Genomic DNA, 24,162 nt, shown 5'->3' with positions numbered 1-24,162 from the left:
TCTTAAAGATGGGGAAACTAATCATGTACTTGCATTAGTAAATGTTAATGGAATCAATATATGTATAGGTGAGCTAATGCCACATATATGGGGGTGCTTTTAATAGGAATTTTTCAATTTATAAAACTTGGAGGAAATTGAAATGATTTATTCAAAACACTAGAAATTTAAAAATCTACCTTAGATTTTAGAAAATAAAAAATCTACCTTAATGTCATCCCTTTTTCTTTTATTTGGTTTTAAACAGACCCTATACTCCTATGAAAGGAGGAATCTCCAATGTGTGGTTCGACAGATTTAAAATATCTAACGACTGCCCAGAGCACCTTGAGTCCATCGATGTGATGTGTCAGGTGCTCACAGACTTGATTAATGATGAAGTAAAAAGTGGCATCAAGAAGAATAGAATATTAATAGGTAAGACCTTCAAATGTTGGTAATTTCATTTTTTTTTACTTTTGTTTAAATTTGTTTTATTGAACTTTACTTGGAATATTATTTAGAAGCACTTATATATCATTTGACCTGTTTATAGTTTCAAATAAACTATGTACTAAGGGTTTCAAAGATATAAGAATTATAAACAATAACTCATGACACTCTAATTCCCTTTCACTTTAATAATAACAGTTTGAGAGCCCCATGTTTAATTTTAATTAGGAGATTATTCATTTCAGTTTTTAAAACAATTTATTTTAATTAGCTTAAGTTTTTTATATGTTTAAACTACTGTTGCCATGATTAAGATAAAGCACACAGTCAAAATATAACATCGAATTTACGAAGAGTCAACTCTTCAGAGTTAGTATTACAGGAATAAGGTATTTATAAACTTTTGTTAACTAACTTGAGCAACCTCTATTCTTATGAGGCTATAATGTGCCTTTATATAAACTCTTTATTCTATTTAATACCCTTTTTTCCGTAATCATCAAATACATAAACTATAATATCTCTATTTTTATACTACATACAAAAATGAGATTAGATGTTTATAGTAACGTCACCTTTTATGGGCCTCTGTTTTCTCATCTATATTTAATTCTGAGTTTCTTTGTATCTATGTTTAACAACTATGTTTAACTCTAATACAGATAAATGTATAGCATTATGGAAGTGCTGGGTAGAGCACAGGGAAGGGCACCCAACTCCATCTAGGGCAGTGGTCGGCAAACTCATTAGTCAACAGAGCCAAATATCAACAGTACAATGATTTGAAATTTCTTTTGAGAGCCAAATTTTTTAAACTTAATCTTCTTCTAATGCCACTTCTTCAAAATAGACTCACCAGGCTGTGGTATTTTGTGGAAGAGCCACACTCAAGGAGCCAAAGAGCCGCATGTGGCTCGCAAGCCGCAGTTTGCCGACCACGGGTCTAGGGCATTACACAACATACATACAGGACAGAGTTAAAAATGTGTGCATGTGTGACTGATTCTATCATATTCAGTTGTTTACCAAATATTTTCTAAGTTCCTCCTGTATGCAGGCAATGTGTTAGATGCTCAAAGGGACACATCCTATCTAATTAAGAGATAATATGCAAATTAACCATCACTCCGCTATACCCACAAGCCGCACCCACCAGCCAATCAGGAGCGAGTATGCAAATTAACCCAGCCAAGATAGCTGCGGCCATGGAGTGAGCAGGAGGCTTGGCTTTCCCCTGCAATGGAGGAAGCCAAGCTTTCCGCCTGCCCTGGCAGGCCTAGGCCTCCGCTCAAGGCTACAAAGTTTCAATTAAAGAAGATAAATAAATCCCAACAAAAATGGCAGCAGCCACGGAGCTGGAGAGAGCAGGAGGCTTGAGTTGCCCCTGGCAATGGAGGAAGCCAAGCTTCTGCAGCCCTGGCCTGCCTGGCCTCCGCTCAAGGCTACAAAGTTTCAATTATACAAGATAAATCCAACAAAAATGGCTGCGGCCATGGAGCAAGCAGGAGGCTTGGCTCCCCTCAAGGCTACAAAGTTTCAATTATAGAAGATAAATAAATCCCAGATACCAGGGCCTCCACTTGGGTCGCTGGGGGGTGTGGCTGACCTGCAAACTAGCACAGGCCCCTCGCCCAGACCGCCCCACGCCCCAAGGGAACACCCACCCTGACCCAGGACACCCTTTAGGACAAACCACCTGGCACCCACCCGTGCACCAGGCCTCAATCCTATCTAATAAAAGAGTAACATGCAAATTGACCATCACTCCAACACACAAGATGGCTGCCCCCATGTGGACACAAGATGGCCAGCATGGGAAGGCAGTTGGGAGGGACCAGGCCTGCAAAGGAGGGCAGTTGGGGGCCATCAAGCCTGCAGGGGAGGGCAGTTAGGGGTGACCAGGCCAGCAGAGGAGGGAAGTTGGGGGCGACCACGCCTGCAGGGAAGGGCAGTTGGGGGGGACCCAGGCCTGCAGAGGAGAACAGTTGGGGGAGGGGGACCAGGCCTGCAGGGGAGGGCAGTTAGGGGTGACCAGGCCTGCAGGAGAGGGTATTTAGGGGCAAACAGGCTGGCAGGGGAGTCGTTAGGGGGTGATCAGGCTGGCAGGCAGAAGTGGTTAGGGGCAATCAGGAAGGCAGGCAGGCGGTAAGTTAGGAGCCAGCAGTCCTGGATTGTGAGAGGGATGTCTGACTGCCTGTTTAGGCCCGGTCCTACCGGGATTTCTATATCCAACTTCGAAACCCTCGAGGGGTCCCAGATTGGAGAGGGTGCAGGCTGGGCTGAGGGACACCCCCACCCCCCCGTGCACGAATTTCATGCACCGGGCCTCTAATAGCTAAATAAAACAGGATCTATCTCACAATTGTTTACAACCTGGAAGAGCCCAGGAGGTACTTAAAATGACAACTAAATAAAGCAGCCGATGATGAGTGCCCTACAGCCCAATAACTGCCTGCTCCTCGAAGAGAGTGATCACACATATTAATTATTATTTCCCAGGACCCAGCGCCATTCCTGGCACAGAGCGGTGCCTAGGAAAGTTGTCACGGGTGGCATGACCTGTCAGTGAATTGTTGACTTGAGTAATTAAGTACCACAGGGATTCAGAAGAGATCCTAGGTATTTGAGGCTGTTAGAGGAGTCTAATGGGAAGGTAGCTGGGGGCATTGGAGATTTTGAGATGTCCATATAAGATTTTAACTATTCATAGTGTGCAGGTGTAGGCATAGAGAATTATATGAACAGTACATACAAGCAGAAAAAGTAGTGCTTGTTTGTCTGTCTGGACATTACATGGTTTTAGCAGAAAGTTTGTTGTCTGAATGGAAAATGCCTTGTTGACTCTGGTAGCTAGACTAGGAGGCTGAAGAGCCTGTTAGTGACAAAAACGGGTTCCAGGCTAAGTCTATTGGTGCCTATTTGGATTCTGCTGTCTCATCTGTACAGGGGCTAATGATACATTGTCTACTTACTGGGAGATGGTGTTTGTAAAACACTTGGTCATTCTAGACTCTCAGTAGATTCTTTCTGGTTTCCCTTGTACCCTTTATTCTGTAGATAATTGGTGAGAGATGATTGAAGAAGGTGTTTGAGTCATATAGTTAATTACAATTATGCTTTAGGAAAATTAATCTGGCAGAAGGGGTAAATGATGAGTTTCGAATTTGGATGTAGAAACCCCAGTTACTGAATTTACATGGTAATGAAGTCCTGAAGAAATCTGATGAGTGGGAAAAGAAAAGATTAGGATAAGAAACTACTTTAAAATAAAATTATAAAATCTTCCTTCATAAAAAAGTAGAAAATATTCTAATTAGTACTCTTAATTTACATGTTAATAAGGTTTAAGTGCTATTCTTAACATTTTAATGAAGGAAGGATTCAGTAGGAATTCAAAGAAAAAATGCTTTGAGATTCTGAACAATTTTATTAAACACACATCAGAATGATATTAGGTTACTTTAAAAAATGAATTCTGAGAGAAAAAACTAGAAAATTATTGAAAATGGCAAAATGGAAGTTATGGGTACACAAACTGTCCTTATTGCTTTTGTTTAATCTATCTATATATATAAAAAGCCAGCAACCAGAACACCATAAAGACCATAACGACTGGTCCCTATGACGTGAACTGGCCGGATTGGGGGGTGGGGCCAGCTGGCCAACCTCCCACGGCCCCTCCCCCAGCCAGCTCTGCCCCCAATCAGCCCCCCCCACTCGGATCAGGGGCAGGGCCTGCCAGCCAACCACCCACAGCCCCTCCCCCAGGCCACTGGCCCCCAATCGGCCCCCAACACCCCATTCAGGGGCAGGGCCGATCAGCCCCCACCACCCCAATCGGCCTACGGCCCCCCCCCCACACCAATTGGGGGATGGGGCTGGCCGGCCCACTGCCCACAGCCCCTCCCCATGGCTGGCCCCTCCCCCAATCGGCCCCCCACCCCAATCGGGGACAGGGCCAAACAACCAATCACCCACGGCCCCTCCCCTCAACCAGCCTGGCCCTGATCAGGGGCAGGCTGGCCAGGTGGCCAGCCTCCTACTGTCTCCACCCAACAGACTTGACCCCGATCTGCTGATTGGGGCCGGCCGGCCGGACCCCACCCGTGCACGAATTCGTGCAGGAGGCCTCTTAATATGTGATAAAATTTCCGGTTTAATATCACACAATATACACTCTGTGGTTATAATTGCAACCAGTGTAACTTTGTAAACAAAACTATTCTCTATATTTGAGTAGGTGGGATCCCATTCTTTCTCCATGGTTTTGTTTTAATTAATGGCATTTTATTATATTAAACTTAGTGTTTTAAGAACAATTTTTTTATAGTATGTGATATCCAGCCTTCTCTCGGTCAAGTAAAAAATGGTACTTCTCATACTAAATTCAGTTCCAAATTGTTAAAAATTTTAAGACCTGGAGTACTAAAAACAACAACAACAACAACAAAACAACTATCAAAAATGTTACATTCTAATGAGGAAGATACAGAAGTCAAGTGTTCTAATACAATACAAGTGTTATTGTAAAAATGTGTTCAAGGTACAGGGTGAGCAGTAAGGAAAGAAGTAGTGATCCTTTTAGGGAGTTAAGAACTGCTTCTTAGGAGACATGATTCCAACCGATGTACAAAGAATGAGTCAGAATATGACTGATAAACAGGAGGGAAACATTCAAGAAAGAAGGCGAGAGGCATGTCAGATTCTCTCTGGAAATACTGGTTTAGTGCACGCCCCGACCCCTAGGGATTTTGAATTATATGCAGAGAATGACATGAAGAGTGTACATTTTAAAAAGATTGTGCTTAACAACACCATGGAGGGTGACCAGTGTGAAGCCAGGAGAATAGCAAGAAGGCAGATGTGTGGGGCCACTAGAGGGATGAAAGACTAATGCATGCGCTGTGTCAGGTTTTGGAAACAAAGATTATTAGGAGGATACCTAAGGGCAGTCAACTGCGGGTGTTAGCAGTGAAAACCCTCTTTGTTCTTAGTTTTTATCAGTGGAAATATATTACCTTCCTAGTGGAAAAGATAAACTTTGGCCTGATAGGAAGAGCTGGCCCAAGGTTCACCACCTAGCTCAGTGTCTGATACAGAGGGAGGGATTTTCAGTGCAGTGTGCTCCTCGGAGACATTTGTGAGTCCTCGCTCTCTATTTAAGAAGTGTGTGTATTTAATTTTATATATTAATACCAAACATGATTCTACAAAAGGTATGAGAAAAGGGGAAGCACAGGCAATAAAATAGTGATTTTTGAATTTTGTTCTCAATGTTGGCAATATAGTTATAAGTAAAACCTGGGACAAGTCCTATATTCTGAGAAAATTATTCATGACATTACATTATCCTAGGGGTGGGGTACCGTTTTTCTGCCAAGGGCCATTTGAATATTTATAACATCATTTGTGGGCCATACAAAATTATCATCTTAAAAATTACCCTGCTGTATTTGGTCAAACATTTAATTACCTCACCCCTAATGCCTTGGCAAGGCCAGACCAAACGATTTTGAGGGCACTACGTGGCCCTCGGGCCACATGCTCGCCACCCCTGCATAATCCGGTCTTCTGATTTGATTAACAAGGTGAAGTGTCCAGTATGCAGAATGTAAGTGTATTTCATAGTACAGTCTGCCTCTCTGTTACTTTCTTGAACTCTCCCTTTCCTTCTGGTGTGTTCCTGTATAATGTGAGAAATCAAAGTGGAAAAGGTGTATCATTTTCCTTGTGTGTACTCTTGTGCTTAGAAAATATATATGGTAGTAATACTACTAAAATAGTTGAATTTACATTACAATTGACAGGTTTTGAATTGCCGTTATATATCATATTTCATATTTAGTGTTTAAATTATACAAGTTGTTTTCATATCTCTGTCTTGGGCCTTATAATAGGTTGAGTGGGAATTTATTCTCATTTCAGTTATGATGAAACTAAACATCCCAGAGGTTGCTGGCTAATGCAGAATAGAGTTGGGACTAGAACCCAGACCCATGGACTCAGGCAAGAACTTTGTACAGAATGAGATTCCTTTTTTGGCCACTAGGTGGTGATGATTTGTTGTTAAGAGAAAATTGATGTAATTTAGGTTTAACTTTGATCTGGGATGTATAGATCTTGGCAAATGATATGACCAGATTATAAGAATTTTGATAATATGAGCATACTATGAGAATTTTGAAGCATGGAGAAATAAGCAAGTGCTTCTGGAATTATACCTAAGTAGAATTCTAAATACCCATCATGAGGGTAATGGTTAAGGGAGTTATGGTCTGTTAATACAGATGAACATTATGTAACCATTAAATACTGTATATACTGTCAGATAGAAGGCATTTAGTAAGTATGTGTTCAATGAATAAAAATATAATTAGGGAGTTTTGTGATTCTTTTGAAAGACTTTCAAATCAGTATTACATAGAAAAGGTATAAAATTATACATTTAGAGTGTTTAACTATTAACATGAATTTTTTAACATGTCAAAATTATGTAGGAGTAGTAAGATTTTAGATGACATTTATTTCTGTCTGTATGATGGAAACACTTTACATAATGGGTGTATACTAATGTATTGATTTTATAAAATTTAAAATAAAAATGAAGGGATAGTTGGAATTACCAAGATGAACATGCCTGCCACCTGCATTTTCAGGGTCCCTTGTCCTGACTTAATACAAGTGTCTTCTGCAGCTCTTTCTTGAAGCTAAAATTTAAGAATGATAGCATCCTACTTGCTTTTAACTCTTAATTAAGCAACTTACGTTTCTTTAACAACTATTACCAGGATTTGCAAGCAGTGGAACTGCTGTTCTAACAGTTTTGCATAGATGATGATAAATATTTTGGTTATTCTATAAATTTTGTGTGAGAGAAAATATACAAATATGTAAATATATAATCTCAAATCTTTTGAGACTTTATCACAGTTCAGTCTGAAGCATAACATATATTTAAATGGAAGAATTGTTGAAATTTGGAGGGAGGGCAGATTTTATTACATTTTAAAAATCCTATTCAATTGATAGTAAACTTGAGTTGTATTTTTTCCTCTGGATTTTGTTTCGGATAGATTAACTTATTTTTCCCAGTACAGTTTTTTTATATATTGTTTCTGTTTTATTTTATTTAAGGAGTTCATAAAAACTAGGTTTATTATTTTTTAACATGTTTTATTCAGCTCGTTAATCTTAAATGTATGTTGAAATGTTAACTCTTGACATTTTAATACTTTGCCAGCAACTATAAATATACATTATAACCATTACCTACAATGAGTTTACTATTTGGTATTTACTTATTGAACAGTATATTTTATATTGCATTTTAGACATTTAGATGGAAATTGAATTCAAATAACTAGCCCTTTGTGTTAAATGTTTTTCTATTCTTAAAAAAAATACACAAAGTCCCTTTTCATAGCAGTGTCCGATGCTAAAGGTGACTGCATTGTCAGAGATGGCTGGTGAGAAATTGCAGATTACCTCCTGAGAGTATAAATGGGTAAGGGGCATACATTACATTTTTAAATAATAAGATTTCAGTGAATGCATTTGTCTCCCTTATAAGTTATGAGAATTGAACTTGAGGTTAAATGCTTGCAGGATGCATTTATGTTTGTTCATAATTACATTTCCTACGTGGAAAATGTTTTCTGTTTGTGGTTGTTGTTAGGCTACATGTCCTGGTGATGTAAATTTGTCACCTTGCAGAAATATCCTGATGGGAACTGCAGTTGATTGTTCATTTATTAAGGATTTATTAAGCACCTACTATGTGCGAGGCACTGTTCTGTGCCTAAGGAGGGTACATCAGTGAATAAAATATACAAAAATCCCTGCTCACAGGACCCTGGTAGTCTAGTGGGGGTTGTCTTCTGCCCTGGACTGTTACAGAGTCAGAGCAGAAGTGACTGCATGTAAAAGGTCTGATAATAAAGATCTGCTTGATAAATCCCACCCAGTAATTCAGTGCTAGGAAAAGTTGCCAGTACAACTTGGTATGCTTTTTTCTGTTAAGGAGTATTGCCTTGCTACAGGGAAGCAGTTAAATGTCCAGTCCCACCCCTAATTATGCTGCCCCTCCCTTTCTCTTTTGTTCTTCTTGACCTCCTGGTCTCTCCCCAACCCTTCTCATCTTCCCCTCATTTTAGAGATGTAATTGTATTGTTAACAATGTGTTTGATAAGCAACTTTGAATTCATTTTGTCAGTAAATGGTGAAAAGTGGGGAGATCAGAAGAGAAGGAAGTAGAAGGTGAGCATTTGCTAAGATCAATTTTGTGAACTTTAAAGAAAGGCTAGAAGTATATTCTGAGAGGTATGGAGTCTTATTCCCAAACTGAAAGTAAAGTTCTGTAATTATAATAACCGTAAATTTTGAAAGTCCTTGCTGTTTGAACTTTTACAAGTGCTTATTAAGCATTTATAGAATATGTTTTAAAATGTGATGGAAACCCTAGAGATCTTCTTGTTCAGCTAATTTTACTGGAAATGAAATAATCTTGTATACAGTAAGCTCTTCATGTTCTAATGGGACAAGGCAAAGATGTTTTAATGCACAAATTCGTAGATAATGATGCCCGGGGCTTTTAACATTTTTTGAAATGTGATGCACAAATGCAGAGTTTACATACAATTCTAAGATATTTATGCTTCCTACTCCCCCACCAGGCTTATTCCTGAGCCTCTAATTAGATGTATCTGCATCTGGGAGTGGTTTTGAAAGAGCTTTTCAAGTTGTTCCCATCCATGGTGAGCTGCTGCTACTGGTGAGACCCTATTATTTCCTTCTGATTCTCTGCTGAAAACCACAGGTGTAATATGTATCATACTGTGCCTTTTTTAAAAATCTGAACTTCCCAAGGCTGGTAATCTTTACTCATAGATTTGTATCCTGGGTCCAGAATAATATTACCAGCCTGCCTCAGTGAAGTTGTTCTATTTTAATAAGTATCAGCAAGGAATCTGGGTTTCACAAGTCCTAGCTTTACAGCTGAAATTAAGGGTACAGCCTTACCCAGGTCATCTAATCTCCTGTGGCTAAAGCTCCCTTCATCTCTAAAGGAGATTGCAGTAAATTCACATTTACAGTCTCTAAGGGCTCAGCTTTATACTTTGTTAATTGAAATAAAGCAGGAGGCTGGAAATTAAAAGCTCTGAATTCTATACCACAGTATATTTTCCTATTTCCACAAGTGTGTAGCTTACTTTTTGTATTTCTCATGAAATAACTCTGACTCAGGACAGGGAATATCATACCAAGTCTCTAACCTGAGGCTGGGTATCCCTCTCCGCTGTGTCTCCATTCTGATGTCTCTGTTTCCCCGTCCAACATGAGGGTCCATGTATTTTCACACATGTGCTGCCCAAGGGAGTGCTAGCTTTGTGTATGTTAACCTGCGTCTCTTCAGTGTGCAGCACAGTGTTTGGCACGTAAAGGACAAGGAGGTTTGTCAAATGAGTAAACTGTTTTTTAAACTTCTTTAAAGTTTGCATATATATGTGTGTGTGTTTCAATTATACCATCGTCAGTCAGTTTTCAAAATAATACTGTAATCCAAAAATGTTTTAACTAGCTCACCCAGTCTTTGATTATCTTTCCCAGTTCAGAGGTCATAAGCAGCTGTTGGTGGCAGGCACTAGGAGTATAGCTTCTAACTTGGCAAAAGATGCATGTGATTAATTCTAGTGGCATTGTGAGGGCTTACAAGTATAAAAATGCACCATGACTCATATTTTGAATTATAAATCTTTTTACTTGATAAACATGATTGCTTTGTTCAATTCTAGCTCTTTTTTTATTATTAAATATCCTTCCCGGTGATGACATGGATGGGACTCAGAGCTGGTCTTTATCTGAGATCTGAAGTAGACTAACTTAGTGCCACATCTTTCAAGGTCTGTCTTCATCTATTTTTACAGAATATCGGAGGGAGACTGGCACAGATGTATCTTGTTGTGAAGTATTGTTGCACGTGTTCTGCTTCTGAGAGTGAACTCTTACTTCTTCTAGGAGGCTTTTCCATGGGAGGGTGCATGGCGATGCATGTGGCATATAGAAATCATCAAGATGTGGCAGGAGTGTTTGCTCTTTCCAGTTTCCTGAATAAAACCTCTGCTGTTTACCAGGTAAGTTCCAGCTTTAAAAATAAAAACAACAGGAAAATACATGAAATAGTCACACATTGAAACTAAAACAAAGTTGATAATTAACAGTTCAAGGCCAAGTTAGTCATATGGTTTATTCCAGCCAGTAATTTATCAAATGTCCTGTACGAAGAATATTGTTAAGCAGGTGTCAAAGGGGAAGGAGAAAAACAACGCTTCTATGGTACACGTGGATCCTTCATATACAGGGTTTCCAAAAAAAATGTGTACACGCACTTTGAATAATTATAAAAGCAGTGTTTATTAAAATACTGTCAGCTCGTAAAGGTGTGTGTACATTTTTAGGGACACCCTATAGATGATTCTAGCTAAGTTTGCTTATTTCACAAACAGAATCAAAACGACCTATTGCATTGCTGACAGCTGTTTCACAGCAGCGTCCCCCTTAGGACTGTGAAAGTGTTGCAGCTTTATTACCAACGGCAGAAATGGCAGACGTAGAAATGAGAACTAGAATGTATGTTTCCCCTCGATTGTCCCTCCCTTTCCAAAGAGGTCTGTCTTCCCAAGTCTCCTTGGGAAATGCATGGACCGTTTCTGAGACAGCCCTCTGTGGAGTAAGTGCAGGTCACACGTCACACACAACAGCCCAAGTGCCAGGCCCACCAGTGGGTACCTGGGACAGCACCATCTCTACCTCTTTTTTCCTTTTAAATATTAAAGCTTTGGTAAAATTGGAGTTTTCCCCTCTTTGTCTGAATTGCAAGAATTCTGTCCTTTAACCTTTCCACTGGTCCGTCCTCCTCTAGGCTCTTCAGAAGCGTGATGGCGCGCTCCCCGAGCTATTCCAGTGCCACGGGACTGCTGACGAGCTCGTCCTTCATTCTTGGGGGGAAGAGACAAACTCGACCTTACAGTCTCTAGGGGTGAGCACCAAGTTCCATAGTTTCCCAGGGCTTTTCCATGAGCTAAGCACAGGGGAGCTAGAGAAACTGAAGGCATGGGTTCTTGCAAAGCTGCCAGGAGAAATGGAGAAGCCAAAGGAGTAAATCAAGACTGACTTGTTGCCCTGGCTGTTGTGGCTCAGTGGTTGAGCGTCAACCCACAAACCGGATTGAGGCTCGACTCCGGTGAGGGCACATGCCCAGGTTGTGGGCTTGATCCCCAGGAAGAGGCGTGCAGGAGGCAGCCGATCAATGATTCTCTCTCATCAATAAAAACATGTTTTAAAAAAGGATTGAGTTGTTAACACATATATCATGCCTTCGTGAAAAGTGGTTTTTACTGCCAAATTATGTGGTTAATGATAATTAAAATATTAAGAAGTATCAACAGTTTACCAACTTATTGGTTATTATAATGCTTAGCACCATAGAGAATAGTACAATGTTATTATGGTAAACATTAGTTTAGACAAATAATTGTAATTATTTTTAGAGTCATTTTTTGTAAGTACAGGGTATCCCCCAAAAATGTACACACACTTTAACAGCTGATTTCTATTACATTTTGAAAATGAAATGTATTTTAATAAACACTGCCTTTATTCAGAGTGTGTATACATTTTGGGGGGACATCCTGTATTTGTAGACCTTTTAAGTAAATATTAAAAATTTTTAAATAATTCAAAATAGTTTAGGGCAATAAGGAAATACGAAAAGACCTAACATGGTATTATGTATCTTTCCTATCTCTTTCTTTAAATTACTTTTCCAGAGTGACTCATGTCTATGTAACTTTTGACAGAATAACATTTATTCCAAGTTTACAAAGTGGCTGCACCGGGTCTCCCTTGACCATCACAAGAGCTTGGTAAAGTAGACTGAGTAGCTGTCATTGGTATTTGACAGTAGGGGTAGGAGGATGAAAGACTTCCCGAAGCCTCGAGAGCCAGGCCTAGACTGCAGGCCTCCTGATTCTCAGCAGAGCGCTCTCTGTTAGAAGAAGCCGCTGCTCTAGTCCTAGGAGCCCAGGTATGCTCCGTCTTTTCTATTTCACCCATCTAGTCGGTGTATCACATGGTGCATTCTCCTCATGACATTAATCAGTTTTATATGCCTACTTGTAATCTGTATAAATTCTTTGGTTATATCTCTAATCAAATCTTCTGCCCATTTTTATCAGGCTGCTTGTCTTGATGCTCTGTAACAGATTTTCTGTACCTGCTAGACATCAATTATTTTTGGGGGGAAATGAATGCTATGTTAGGTGTTTTACAAAATTTAGTCTGTGGCTTGCATTTTTTTTTCTTGCCAGTGTAATTCAAAGAACAAACGTTTATTCATATTTTAATTTATATTATGTGCTTTTAATGTCATGTTTAAGAAAGCCAAGGTCACTAAGATTTTTCTCCCTATATTTTCTACTGGAAGTTTTATAACTTTAGATCTTAGATGTAGTCTGTGGTCAATTTCAAGTAAGCTTCTATATATGGGAAGAGTAAATATCAAGGGTCATTTTTTGCATATCCAGTTACTCCAGCACCATTTGTTGGAAAGACTGTCATTTCTCCACCGACGGGCCTTTTGCAGCGGTGTTGAAAGTTCAGTTGTTGAAGCACATGGAGGGTGCTTTCTGGACTCTCTTGTGTTCCATGGACTTACTGTCGGTCTGCATGCTAAGACCACACTGACTTGATTGCTGTAGCATTGTAATAAGTCTGAAAAACAGATTGTAATGTTGTTCCTCTTTCATATTTACCCACTTATTTACTGACCTTTTCCATTGCTCTTCATTCCTTAATGTATTTTCAGATTTCCACATGGTGCCATTCTCCTTCTGCCTGAAATAGTAGATAACATTTATGGTAGCGCAGGTCTCTGCTGCTGTTGAATTTTTTCAACTTCTGCATGTCTAAAAAAATGTTATTTTTCTTTTCTTTTTAAAAGCTATATAGAATTCTAGGTTAATGAGGTTTTCTTCTTTCATTACTTTGAAGATCTTACACTGTTGTCTTCTCAGAGGGTACCAGAGCAGTTTTGCTCAGGACTTACTGTGTCCCACCCACTATCAGGCACACGTCTTGGAGGACTCGAGCTGAAGCTCGCTGCAGTGTGAGGTTTCGTTCTGGCTGATGGGAACTTACACTTTCCCAGGCCCTCCGTGAACCCCACTGACGGTTCCTTTCGGGTGGCTCCTGCTGCCCTCGCACACACCTGATGGTCCATACTTTGCTGAAGTGTGGAGGGGACCCTCTGCCACTCTCTGACAGTCTGTCCTGTAAGCTCTGGGCCTTTGCAGCGCTCACCTCATTTGTTTCTCCTTCATAAGGGATGGCTGTCCTGTGCTGCCGGAGCCCAACATCTGGAATCATGTATGTGGCCCAGCTTGTTAGTTGTTTCAGGTCGAATAAATCTGGTCCCTGCTTCTCCATCTTGGTCCCAAGCAGGAGCTTCTTCTGTTCTCTTTTATTTGAAGTTATAAACTTTAAAGAGGAAGGGACGGGGAGAGAGACAGAATTTGATAAAAATCTAAAAGAGATTCATTCTGTGCAGTGTTTTCATTATCTTAAGCTTTTAATAACCTTCAACTTCTTGCATTGGATTGAGTATACGTGAGTCACACATGTTTTTAAAACCCTTAGGGCTACAGTTTGTTCAAAGAGTAACATATACATGTGTTGAGTGTATACAAACCAAATACAGTATAAAGCAGTGGTCGCAAACTCATTAGTCAACAGAGCGGCAAACCGCGGCTTGCGAGCCGCAGTTTGCCGACCACTGGTATAAGGGAAAGGAATCCAGATTTATTTTTTTTATGAATACTTGTCCTGTCACTTAATAATCACATATTCCAGGTAAATCTCAGTTTCTGCTACAGTGTACTCCTTGGTTAAATTTTTGTGTGAGGATCAAGGTATATAGCATGTGTAAATAAATGCTTTTAATAAAATGTAAAATTAAACATATTTAAGGTATTACTCGTTTTGCCAGAGAGGATGGGGTGTGTGCATGTAATAGTTACAAATCTTTCTCCACTAACTAACCTGTATGTAGGATATATTTCTAAATATTTTATATAATCTTCAATCCAATTCTGGTCCCCTAGCCACTGGGCTGAGAGTGTATTCGTTCTCAGTTATCCTGAGCTCTTTTACCTCTTTCCAAATCATGCAAGACCTGGGCCCCTTGCTCATACAGTTGCCTCCCTAATTTTCCCTCAAGAAGAGGAAATAAGGTGGAAAGCCATTGATTCCCCAGTTGACCATACAGTTTGGCCAACATGCTCACTACCACTTCCCATGGTCTTCCCTCAGATTCTGTTGATCGCCCTGCAAAGCCTCTATTCTTTCCTGTCTAGTCCTCGAGTACATTACAACGTGAGGGTGCAATTTCTTTGGAGATATTGAGTGGACTTTTATAAAAATGTAAAACATTTCAAGATATATTTTCTTCGTACTAACCCTAAATTATGTACATTGCATTTGTGATTTTATTTAGGTCTTTTGTTTTGAATGGGTTGTGAAAACCATATGTGATTTTTATATTAGGAATTGAATTAATGGTTCTATGATGAATAGTGGACATCCTGTTTTGAAGAAATCATATTTTGGGCAAAATGCCCATTAGTGACTTATGTTTTTGCCAATAGTTTAGTTCAGACCCTGTGGGATCTTTCTCTTTTTTTTTTTTTTTTTTTTTTGTTAGGAAGTGATGAGAAAGTTTGATTCTTTTGCATTCTATTTTAAATTCCTGTAGCAGTGATTTCAAAATAGCTTGTTACTTCATTTTTTGTTAGTGCAGCTAATTCATCATTGTTTCTTCGTTTTGGTGCTTCACTCCCTACTTGTAAGGGCATAGTACTACTTTAAAAATCACTGTTTCCATTTTGTTTCCCTCTTTCTTCCCATCTCAGTTTTTTCTAGTCAGTTGTTGGCTTGTCCAATTGAAGCTAGAGACACACTTGACATATTAGTTCATTGACGTATTAATTTTGGCAAGTCTTGGTATGCTCTCTTTTGCCAATAAAATTACTGAAATTGAAAAATTGGGTGGGGATGTCCATGAAAGACAGAAGTCTTTCCCTTGGGCATTAACGATTAAGCCAGTTTCTCTGACATAAGAGGAGTGTTAAACCAACGTTCATGGCATGTAATGGGTGGAAGCAAATAAATGGTTCTCTTTTAAAATTTCAGTTCAACAGCAATGATCTCAATTCAAGTCTAAAAACACGATTTTTCAATAGCAAATGAAAACTATATCAATTTCCAATATTGCTTTTTTTTTTTTAGGTTTATTAATTATCCTGTGAAATGTCAGGCAAGAGTCAGGACAGCTGGTTAGCATTGTCTTACTTTTGCCACGGAATCACAATATTAGAATTGCGGGAGGGACTCAGAGATTGCCCTTCACACGTGGAGCCCAGGCCGGGAGTGAAGTGTGCACTGGCTCCTGGGGACGCAGTCTCCCCGCTCACACTGCCCGCAGGGCCACCCGCCCGAGGGGGAGCATTCACACAGTGGGGCTGAAAGTCACTGAATTGCAAGCCTTTTAGATTCACAACTATTTCCTCTGTAGGCATCTCATATTCCTGCTGCTTTTGTTCTGTTTTCTGAAGCAGCGCTCGCCCACTGAGGGTCCATGGGGTCCAAAAGGTTGGCAACGACTGATCTAAAGGAATGTTAGCGGTTTCTCCCTCTCCTCACTGTAACAGCAGCCTCTCTCCTCTCCTCACTGTAACACCAGGCCTCTCCCCTCTCCTCACTGTAACACCAGGCCTCTCTCCTCTCCTCTCCTCAGTGTAACACCAGGCCTCTCTCCTCTCCTCACTGTAACACCAGGCCTCTCCCCTCTCCTCACTGTAACACCAGGCCTCTCTCCTCTCCTCTCCTCAGTGTAACACCAGGCCTCTCTCCTCTCCTCACTGTAACACCAGGCCTCTCCCCTCTCACTGTAACACCAGGCCTCTCCCCTCTCCTCTCTGTAACACCAGGCCTCTCTCCTCTCCTCTCCTCAGTGTAACACCAGGCCTCTCTCCTCTCCTCACTGTAACACCAGGCCTCTCTCCTCTCCTCTCCTCACTGTAACACCAGGCCTCTCTCCTCTCCTCACTGTAACACCAGGCCTCTCTCCTCTCCTCACTGTAACACCAGGCCTCTCTCCTCTCCTCACTGTAACACCAGGCCTCTCTCCTCTCCTCACTGTAACACCAGGCCTCTCTCCTCTCCTCACTGTAACACCAGGCCTCTCTCCTCTCCTCACTGTAACACCAGGCCTCTCTCCTCTCCTCAGTGTAACACCAGGCCTCTCTCCTCTCCTCACTGTAACACCAGGCCTCTCTCCTCTCCTCTCCTCACTGTAACACCAGGCCTCTCTCCTCTCCTCTCCTCACTGTAACACCAGGCCTCTCTCCTCTCCTCACTGTAACACCAGGCCTCTCTCCTCTCCTCACTGTAACACCAGGCCTCTCCCCTCTCCTCACTGTAACACCAGGCCTCTCCCCTCTCCTCTCCTCACTGTAACACCAGGCCTCTCTCCTCTCCTCACTGTAACACCAGGCCTCTCTCCTCTCCTCACTGTAACACCAGGCCTCTCTCCTCTCCTCACTGTAACACCAGGCCTCTCCCCTCTCCTCACTGTAACACCAGGCCTCTCCCCTCTCCTCTCCTCACTGTAACACCAGGCCTCTCCCCTCTCCTCACTGTAACACCAGGCCTCTCTCCTCTCCTCACTGTAACACCAGGCCTCTCTCCTCTCCTCACTGTAACACCAGGCCTCTCTCCTCTCCTCACTGTAACACCAGGCCTCTCTCCTCTCCTCACTGTAACACCAGGCCTCTCTCCTCTCCTCACTGTAACACCAGGCCTCTCTCCTCTCCTCACTGTAACACCAGGCCTCTCTCCTCTCCTCAGTGTAACACCAGGCCTCTCTCCTCTCCTCAGTGTAACACCAGGCCTCTCTCCTCTCCTCTCCTCACTGTAACACCAGGCCTCTCTCCTCTCCTCTCCTCACTGTAACACCAGGCCTCTCTCCTCTCCTCACTGTAACACCAGGCCTCTCTCCTCTCCTCACTGTAACACCAGGCCTCTCTCCTCTCCTCAGTGTAACACCAGGCCTCTCTCCTCTCCTCACTGTAACACCAGGCCTCTCTCCTCTCCTCACTGTAACACCAGGCCTCTCTCCTCTCCTCTCCTCACTGTAACACCAGGCCTCTCTCCTCTCCTCACTGTAACACCAGGCCTCTCTCCTCTCCTCACTGTAACACCAGGCCTCTCTCCTCTCCTCTCCTCACTGTAACACCAGGCCTCTCTCCTCTCCTCACTGTAACAGCAGGCCTCTCTCCTCCTCTCCTCACTGTAACACCAGGCCTCTCCCCTCTCCTCACTGTAACACCAGGCCTCTCTCCTCTCCTCACTGTAACACCAGGCCTCTCTCCTCTCCTCAGTGTAACACCAGGCCTCTCTCCTCCTCTCCTCACTGTAACACCAGGCCTCTCCCCTCTCCTCACTGTAACACCAGGCCTCTCCCCTCTCCCCACTGTAACACCAGGCCTCTCTCCTCTCCTCACTGTAACACCAGGCCTCTCTCCTCTCCTCACTGTAACACCAGGCCTCTCCCCTCTCCTCACTGTAACACCAGGCCTCTCTCCTCTCCTCTCCTCACTGTAACACCAGGCCTCTCTCCTCCTCTCCTCACTGTAACACCAGGCCTCTCCCCTCTCCTCACTGTAACACCAGGCCTCTCCCCTCTCCCCACTGTAACACCAGGCCTCTCTCCTCTCCCCACTGTAACACCAGGCCTCTCTCCTCTCCTCACTGTAACACCAGGCCTCTCTCCTCTCCTCAGTGTAACACCAGGCCTCTCTCCTCTCCTCAGTGTAACACCAGGCCTCTCTCCTCTCCTCACTGTAACACCAGGCCTCTCCCCTCTCCTCACTGTAACACCAGGCCTCTCTCCTCTCCTCACTGTAACACCAGGCCTCTCTCCTCTCCTCACTGTAACACCAGGCCTCTCCTCTCTCCTCTCCTCACTGTAACACCAGGCCTCTCTCCTCCCCTCTCCTCACTGTAACACCAGGCCTCTCTCCTCTCCTCACTGTAACACCAGGCCTCTCCCCTCTCCTCACTGTAACACCAGGCCTCTCCTCTCTCCCCACTGTAACACCAGGCCTCTCTCCTCTCCTCACTGTAACACCAGGCCTCTCTCCTCTCCTCTCCTCACTGTAACACCAGGCCTCTCTCCTCTCCTCACTGTAACACCAGGCCTCTCTCCTCTCCTCACTGTAACACCAGGCCTCTCTCCTCTCCTCACTGTAACACCAGGCCTCTCCTCTCTCCCCACTGTAACACCAGGCCTCTCTCCTCTCCTCACTGTAATACCAGGCCTCTCCCCTCTCCCCACTGTAACACCAGGCCTCTCTCCTCTCCTCACTGTAACACCAGGCCTCTCTCCTCTCCTCACTGTAACACCAGGCCTCTCTCCTCTCCTCACTGTAACACCAGGCCTCTCCCCTCTCCTCTCCTCACTGTAACACCAGGCCTCTCTCCTCTCCTCACTGTAACACCAGGCCTCTCTCCTCTCCTCACTGTAACACCAGGCCTCTCTCCTCTCCTCTCCTCTCTGTAACACCAGGCCTCTCTCCTCTCCTCACTGTAACACCAGGCCTCTCTCCTCTCCTCACTGTAACACCAGGCCTCTCCTCTCTCCTCTCCTCACTGTAACACCAGGCCTCTCTCCTCTCCTCTCTGTAACACCAGGCCTCTCTCCTCTCCTCTCTGTAACACCAGGCCTCTCTCCTCTCCTCTCTGTAACACCAGGCCTCTCTCCTCTCCTCAGTGTAACACCAGGCCTCTCTCCTCCCCTCTCCTCACTGTAACACCAGGCCTCTCTCCTCTCCTCTCCTCACTGTAACACCAGGCCTCTCCTCTCTCCTCTCCTCACTGTAACACCAGGCCTCTCTCCTCTCTCCTCTCCTCACTGTAACACCAGGCCTCTCTCCTCTCTCCTCTCCTCACTGTAACACCAGGCCTCTCTCCTCTCCTCTCTGTAACACCAGGCCTCTCTCCTCTCCTCACTGTAACACCAGGCCTCTCTCCTCTCCTCTCCTCACTGTAACACCAGGCCTCTCCTCTCTCCTCTCCTCACTGTAACACCAGGCCTCTCTCCTCTCCTCTCCTCACTGTAACACCAGGCCTCTCTCCTCTCCTCTCTGTAACACCAGGCCTCTCTCCTCTCCTCACTGTAACACCAGGCCTCTCTCCTCTCCTCTCCTCACTGTAACACCAGGCCTCTCTCCTCTCCTCTCCTCACTGTAACACCAGGCCTCTCTCCTCTCCTCTCTGTAACACCAGGCCTCTCTCCTCTCCTCACTGTAACACCAGGCCTCTCTCCTCTCCTCTCCTCACTGTAACACCAGGCCTCTCCTCTCTCCTCTCCTCACTGTAACACCAGGCCTCTCTCCTCTCTCCTCTCCTCACTGTAACACCAGGCCTCTCTCCTCTCCTCTCTGTAACACCAGGCCTCTCTCCTCTCCTCTCCTCACTGTAACACCAGGCCTCTCTCCTCTCCTCTCCTCACTGTAACACCAGGCCTCTCTCCTCTCCTCTCTGTAACACCAGGCCTCTCTCCTCTCCTCTCCTCACTGTAACACCAGGCCTCTCTCCTCTCTCCTCTCCTCACTGTAACACCAGGCCTCTCTCCTCTCCTCAGTGTAACACCAGGCCTCTCTCCTCTCCTCACTGTAACACCAGGCCTCTCCTCTCTCCTCTCCTCACTGTAACACCAGGCCTCTCCTCTCTCCTCTCCTCACTGTAACACCAGGCCTCTCTCCTCTCCTCTCCTCACTGTAACACCAGGCCTCTCCTCTCTCCTCTCCTCACTGTAACACCAGGCCTCTCTCCTCTCCTCTCCTCACTGTAACACCAGGCCTCTCTCCTCTCTCCTCTCCTCACTGTAACACCAGGCCTCTCTCCTCTCCTCTCCTCACTGTAACACCAGGCCTCTCTCCTCTCCTCTCCTCACTGTAACACCAGGCCTCTCTCCTCTCCTCAGTGTAACACCAGGCCTCTCTCCTCTCCTCACTGTAACACCAGGCCTCTCCTCTCTCCTCTCCTCACTGTAACACCAGGCCTCTCCTCTCTCCTCTCCTCACTGTAACACCAGGCCTCTCTCCTCTCTCCTCTCCTCACTGTAACACCAGGCCTCTCTCCTCTCCTCTCCTCACTGTAACACCAGGCCTCTCTCCTCTCTCCTCTCCTCACTGTAACACCAGGCCTCTCTCCTCTCCTCTCTGTAACACCAGGCCTCTCTCCTCTCCTCACTGTAACACCAGGCCTCTCTCCTCTCCTCTCTGTAACACCAGGCCTCTCTCCTCTCCTCTCCTCACTGTAACACCAGGCCTCTCCCTCTCCTCAGTGTAACACCAGGCCTCTCTCCTCTCCTCACTGTAACACCAGGCCTCTCCTCTCTCCTCTCCTCACTGTAACACCAGGCCTCTCTCCTCTCCTCACTGTAACACCAGGCCTCTCTCCTCTCCTCTCCTCACTGTAACACCAGGCCTCTCTCCTCTCCTCTCCTCAGTGTAACACCAGGCCTCACCTCTCTCCTCTCCTCACTGTAACACCAGGCCTCTCCTCTCTCCTCTCCTCACTGTAACACCAGGCCTCTCTCCTCTCCTCACTGTAACACCAGGCCTCTCCTCTCTCCTCTCCTCACTGTAACACCAGGCCTCTCCCCTCTCCTCACTGTAACACCAGGCCTCTCTCCTCTCCTCACTGTAACACCAGGCCTCTCTCCTCTCCTCACTGTAACACCAGGCCTCTCTCCTCTCCTCACTGTAACACCAGGCCTCTCTCCTCTCCTCACTGTAACACCAGGCCTCTCTCCTCTCCTCACTGTAACACCAGGCCTCTCTCCTCTCCTCACTGTAACACCAGGCCTCTCCTCTCTCCTCTCCTCACTGTAACACCAGGCCTCTCTCCTCTCCTCACTGTAACACCAGGCCTCTCCTCTCTCCTCACTGTAACACCAGGCCTCTCTCCTCTCCTCACTGTAACACCAGGCCTCTCTCCTCTCCTCTCCTCACTGTAACACCAGGCCTCTCTCCTCTCCTCTCCTCAGTGTAACACCAGGCCTCTCTCCTCTCCTCACTGTAACACCAGGCCTCTCCTCTCTCCTCTCCTCACTGTAACACCAGGCCTCTCTCCTCTCCTCTCCTCACTGTAACACCAGGCCTCTCTCCTCTCCTCTCCTCACTGTAACACCAGGCCTCTCCTCTCTCCTCTCCTCACTGTAACACCAGGCCTCTCTCCTCTCCTCTCCTCACTGTAACACCAGGCCTCTCTCCTCTCCTCTCCTCACTGTAACACCAGGCCTCTCTCCTCTCCTCTCCTCACTGTAACACCAGGCCTCTCTCCTCTCCTCACTGTAACACCAGGCCTCTCCCCTCTCCTCACTGTAACACCAGGCCTCTCTCCTCTCCTCAGTGTAACACCAGGCCTCTCTCCTCTCCTCAGTGTAACACCAGGCCTCTCTCCTCTCCTCACTGTAACACCAGGCCTCTCTCCTCTCCTCACTGTAACACCAGGCCTCTCTCCTCTCCTCAGTGTAACACCAGGCCTCTCTCCTCTCCTCAGTGTAACACCAGGCCTCTCTCCTCTCCTCACTGTAACACCAGGCCTCTCCTCTCTCCTCTCCTCACTGTAACACCAGGCCTCTCTCCTCTCTCCTCTCCTCACTGTAACACCAGGCCTCTCTCCTCTCCTCACTGTAACACCAGGCCTCTCCCCTCTCCTCACTGTAACACCAGGCCTCTCTCCTCTCCTCAGTGTAACACCAGGCCTCTCTCCTCTCCTCAGTGTAACACCAGGCCTCTCTCCTCTCCTCACTGTAACACCAGGCCTCTCTCCTCTCCTCACTGTAACACCAGGCCTCTCTCCTCTCCTCACTGTAACACCAGGCCTCTCTCCTCTCCTTAGTGTAACACCAGGCCTCTCTCCTCCCCTCTCCTCACTGTAACACCAGGCCTCTCTCCTCTCCTCACTGTAACACCAGGCCTCTCTCCTCTCCTCTCCTCACTGTAACACCAGGCCTCTCCCCTCTCCTCAGTGTAACACCAGGCCTCTCTCCTCTCCTCACTGTAACACCAGGCCTCTCTCCTCTCCTCACTGTAACACCAGGCCTCTCTCCTCTCCTCTCCTCACTGTAACACCAGGCCTCTCTCCTCTCCTCACTGTAACACCAGGCCTCTCTCCTCTCCTCACTGTAACACCAGGCCTCTCCCCTCTCCTCACTGTAACACCAGGCCTCTCCCCTCTCCCCACTGTAACACCAGGCCTCTCTCCTCTCCTCACTGTAACACCAGGCCTCTCTCCTCTCCTCACTGTAACACCAGGCCTCTCTCCTCTCCTCACTGTAACACCAGGCCTCTCTCCTCTCCTCACTGTAACACCAGGCCTCTCTCCTCTCCTCACTGTAACACCAGGCCTCTCTCCTCACCTCAGTGTAACACCAGGCCTCTCCCCTCTCCTCTCCTCACTGTAACACCAGGCCTCTCTCCTCTCCTCACTGTAACACCAGGCCTCTCCCCTCTCCTCACTGTAATACCAGGCCTCTCTCCTCTCCTCAGTGTAACACCAGGCCTCTCCCCTCTCCTCTCCTCACTGTAACACCAGGCCCCTCTCCTCTCCTCACTGTAACACCAGGCCTCTCCCCTCTCCTCTCCTCACTGTAACACCAGGCCTCTCTCCTCTCCTCACTGTAACACCAGGCCTCTCTCCTCTCCTCTCCTCTCTGTAACACCAGGCCTCTCTCCTCTCCTCTCCTCACTGTAACACCAGGCCTCTCTCCTCTCCTCTCCTCTCTGTAACACCAGGCCTCTCTCCTCTCCTCACTGTAACACCAGGCCTCTCTCCTCTCCTCACTGTAACACCAGGCCTCTCCTCTCTCCTCTCCTCACTGTAACACCAGGCCTCTCTCCTCTCCTCACTGTAACACCAGGCCCCTCTCCTCTCCTCTCTGTAACACCAGGCCTCTCTCCTCTCCTCAGTGTAACACCAGGCCTCTCTCCTCCCCTCTCCTCACTGTAACACCAGGCCTCTCTCCTCTCCTCTCCTCACTGTAACACCAGGCCTCTCTCCTCTCCTCACTGTAACACCAGGCCCCTCTCCTCTCCTCTCTGTAACACCAGGCCTCTCTCCTCTCCTCAGTGTAACACCAGGCCTCTCTCCTCCCCTCTCCTCACTGTAACACCAGGCCTCTCTCCTCTCCTCTCCTCACTGTAACACCAGGCCTCTCTCCTCTCTCCTCTCCTCACTGTAACACCAGGCCTCTCTCCTCTCTCCTCTCCTCACTGTAACACCAGGCCTCTCTCCTCTCCTCTCTGTAACACCAGGCCTCTCTCCTCTCCTCTCTGTAACACCAGGCCTCTCTCCTCTCCTCTCCTCACTGTAACACCAGGCCTCTCTCCTCTCCTCTCCTCACTGTAACACCAGGCCTCTCCTCTCTCCTCTCCTCACTGTAACACCAGGCCTCTCTCCTCTCCTCTCTGTAACACCAGGCCTCTCTCCTCTCCTCTCCTCACTGTAACACCAGGCCTCTCCTCTCTCCTCTCCTCACTGTAACACCAGGCCTCTCTCCTCTCCTCACTGTAACACCAGGCCTCTCTCCTCTCCTCTCCTCTCTGT

The 24,162-nt window shown here is 45.6% G+C and overlaps 1 protein-coding gene across 2 annotated transcripts in view; it reads left to right on the top strand.

Annotated features, from left to right (window-relative positions):
* LYPLAL1 (lysophospholipase like 1) overlaps positions 1-24,162 on the top strand; it is a 64,854-nt gene that overhangs the window by 20,673 nt on the left and 20,019 nt on the right. Inside the window, exons 3-5 of one of the 2 annotated variants that reach the window (XM_080651157.1) lie at positions 248-417; positions 10,447-10,562; positions 11,351-11,467. In XM_080651157.1, the coding sequence (XP_080507283.1) occupies positions 248-417; positions 10,447-10,562; positions 11,351-11,467 (403 nt within the window). Of the gene's footprint in view, positions 1-247; positions 418-10,446; positions 10,563-11,350; positions 14,436-24,162 lie in introns of those variants that run through there. The other variant, XM_080651156.1, reaches the window with a different exon arrangement.

Source organism: Plecotus auritus (genome assembly GCF_963455305.1).
Source record: "Plecotus auritus genome assembly, chromosome: 14".
In the NCBI taxonomy this organism is placed as follows: domain Eukaryota; kingdom Metazoa; phylum Chordata; class Mammalia; order Chiroptera; family Vespertilionidae; genus Plecotus; species Plecotus auritus.
This window is presented reverse-complemented; position numbering and strand designations above follow the sequence as displayed.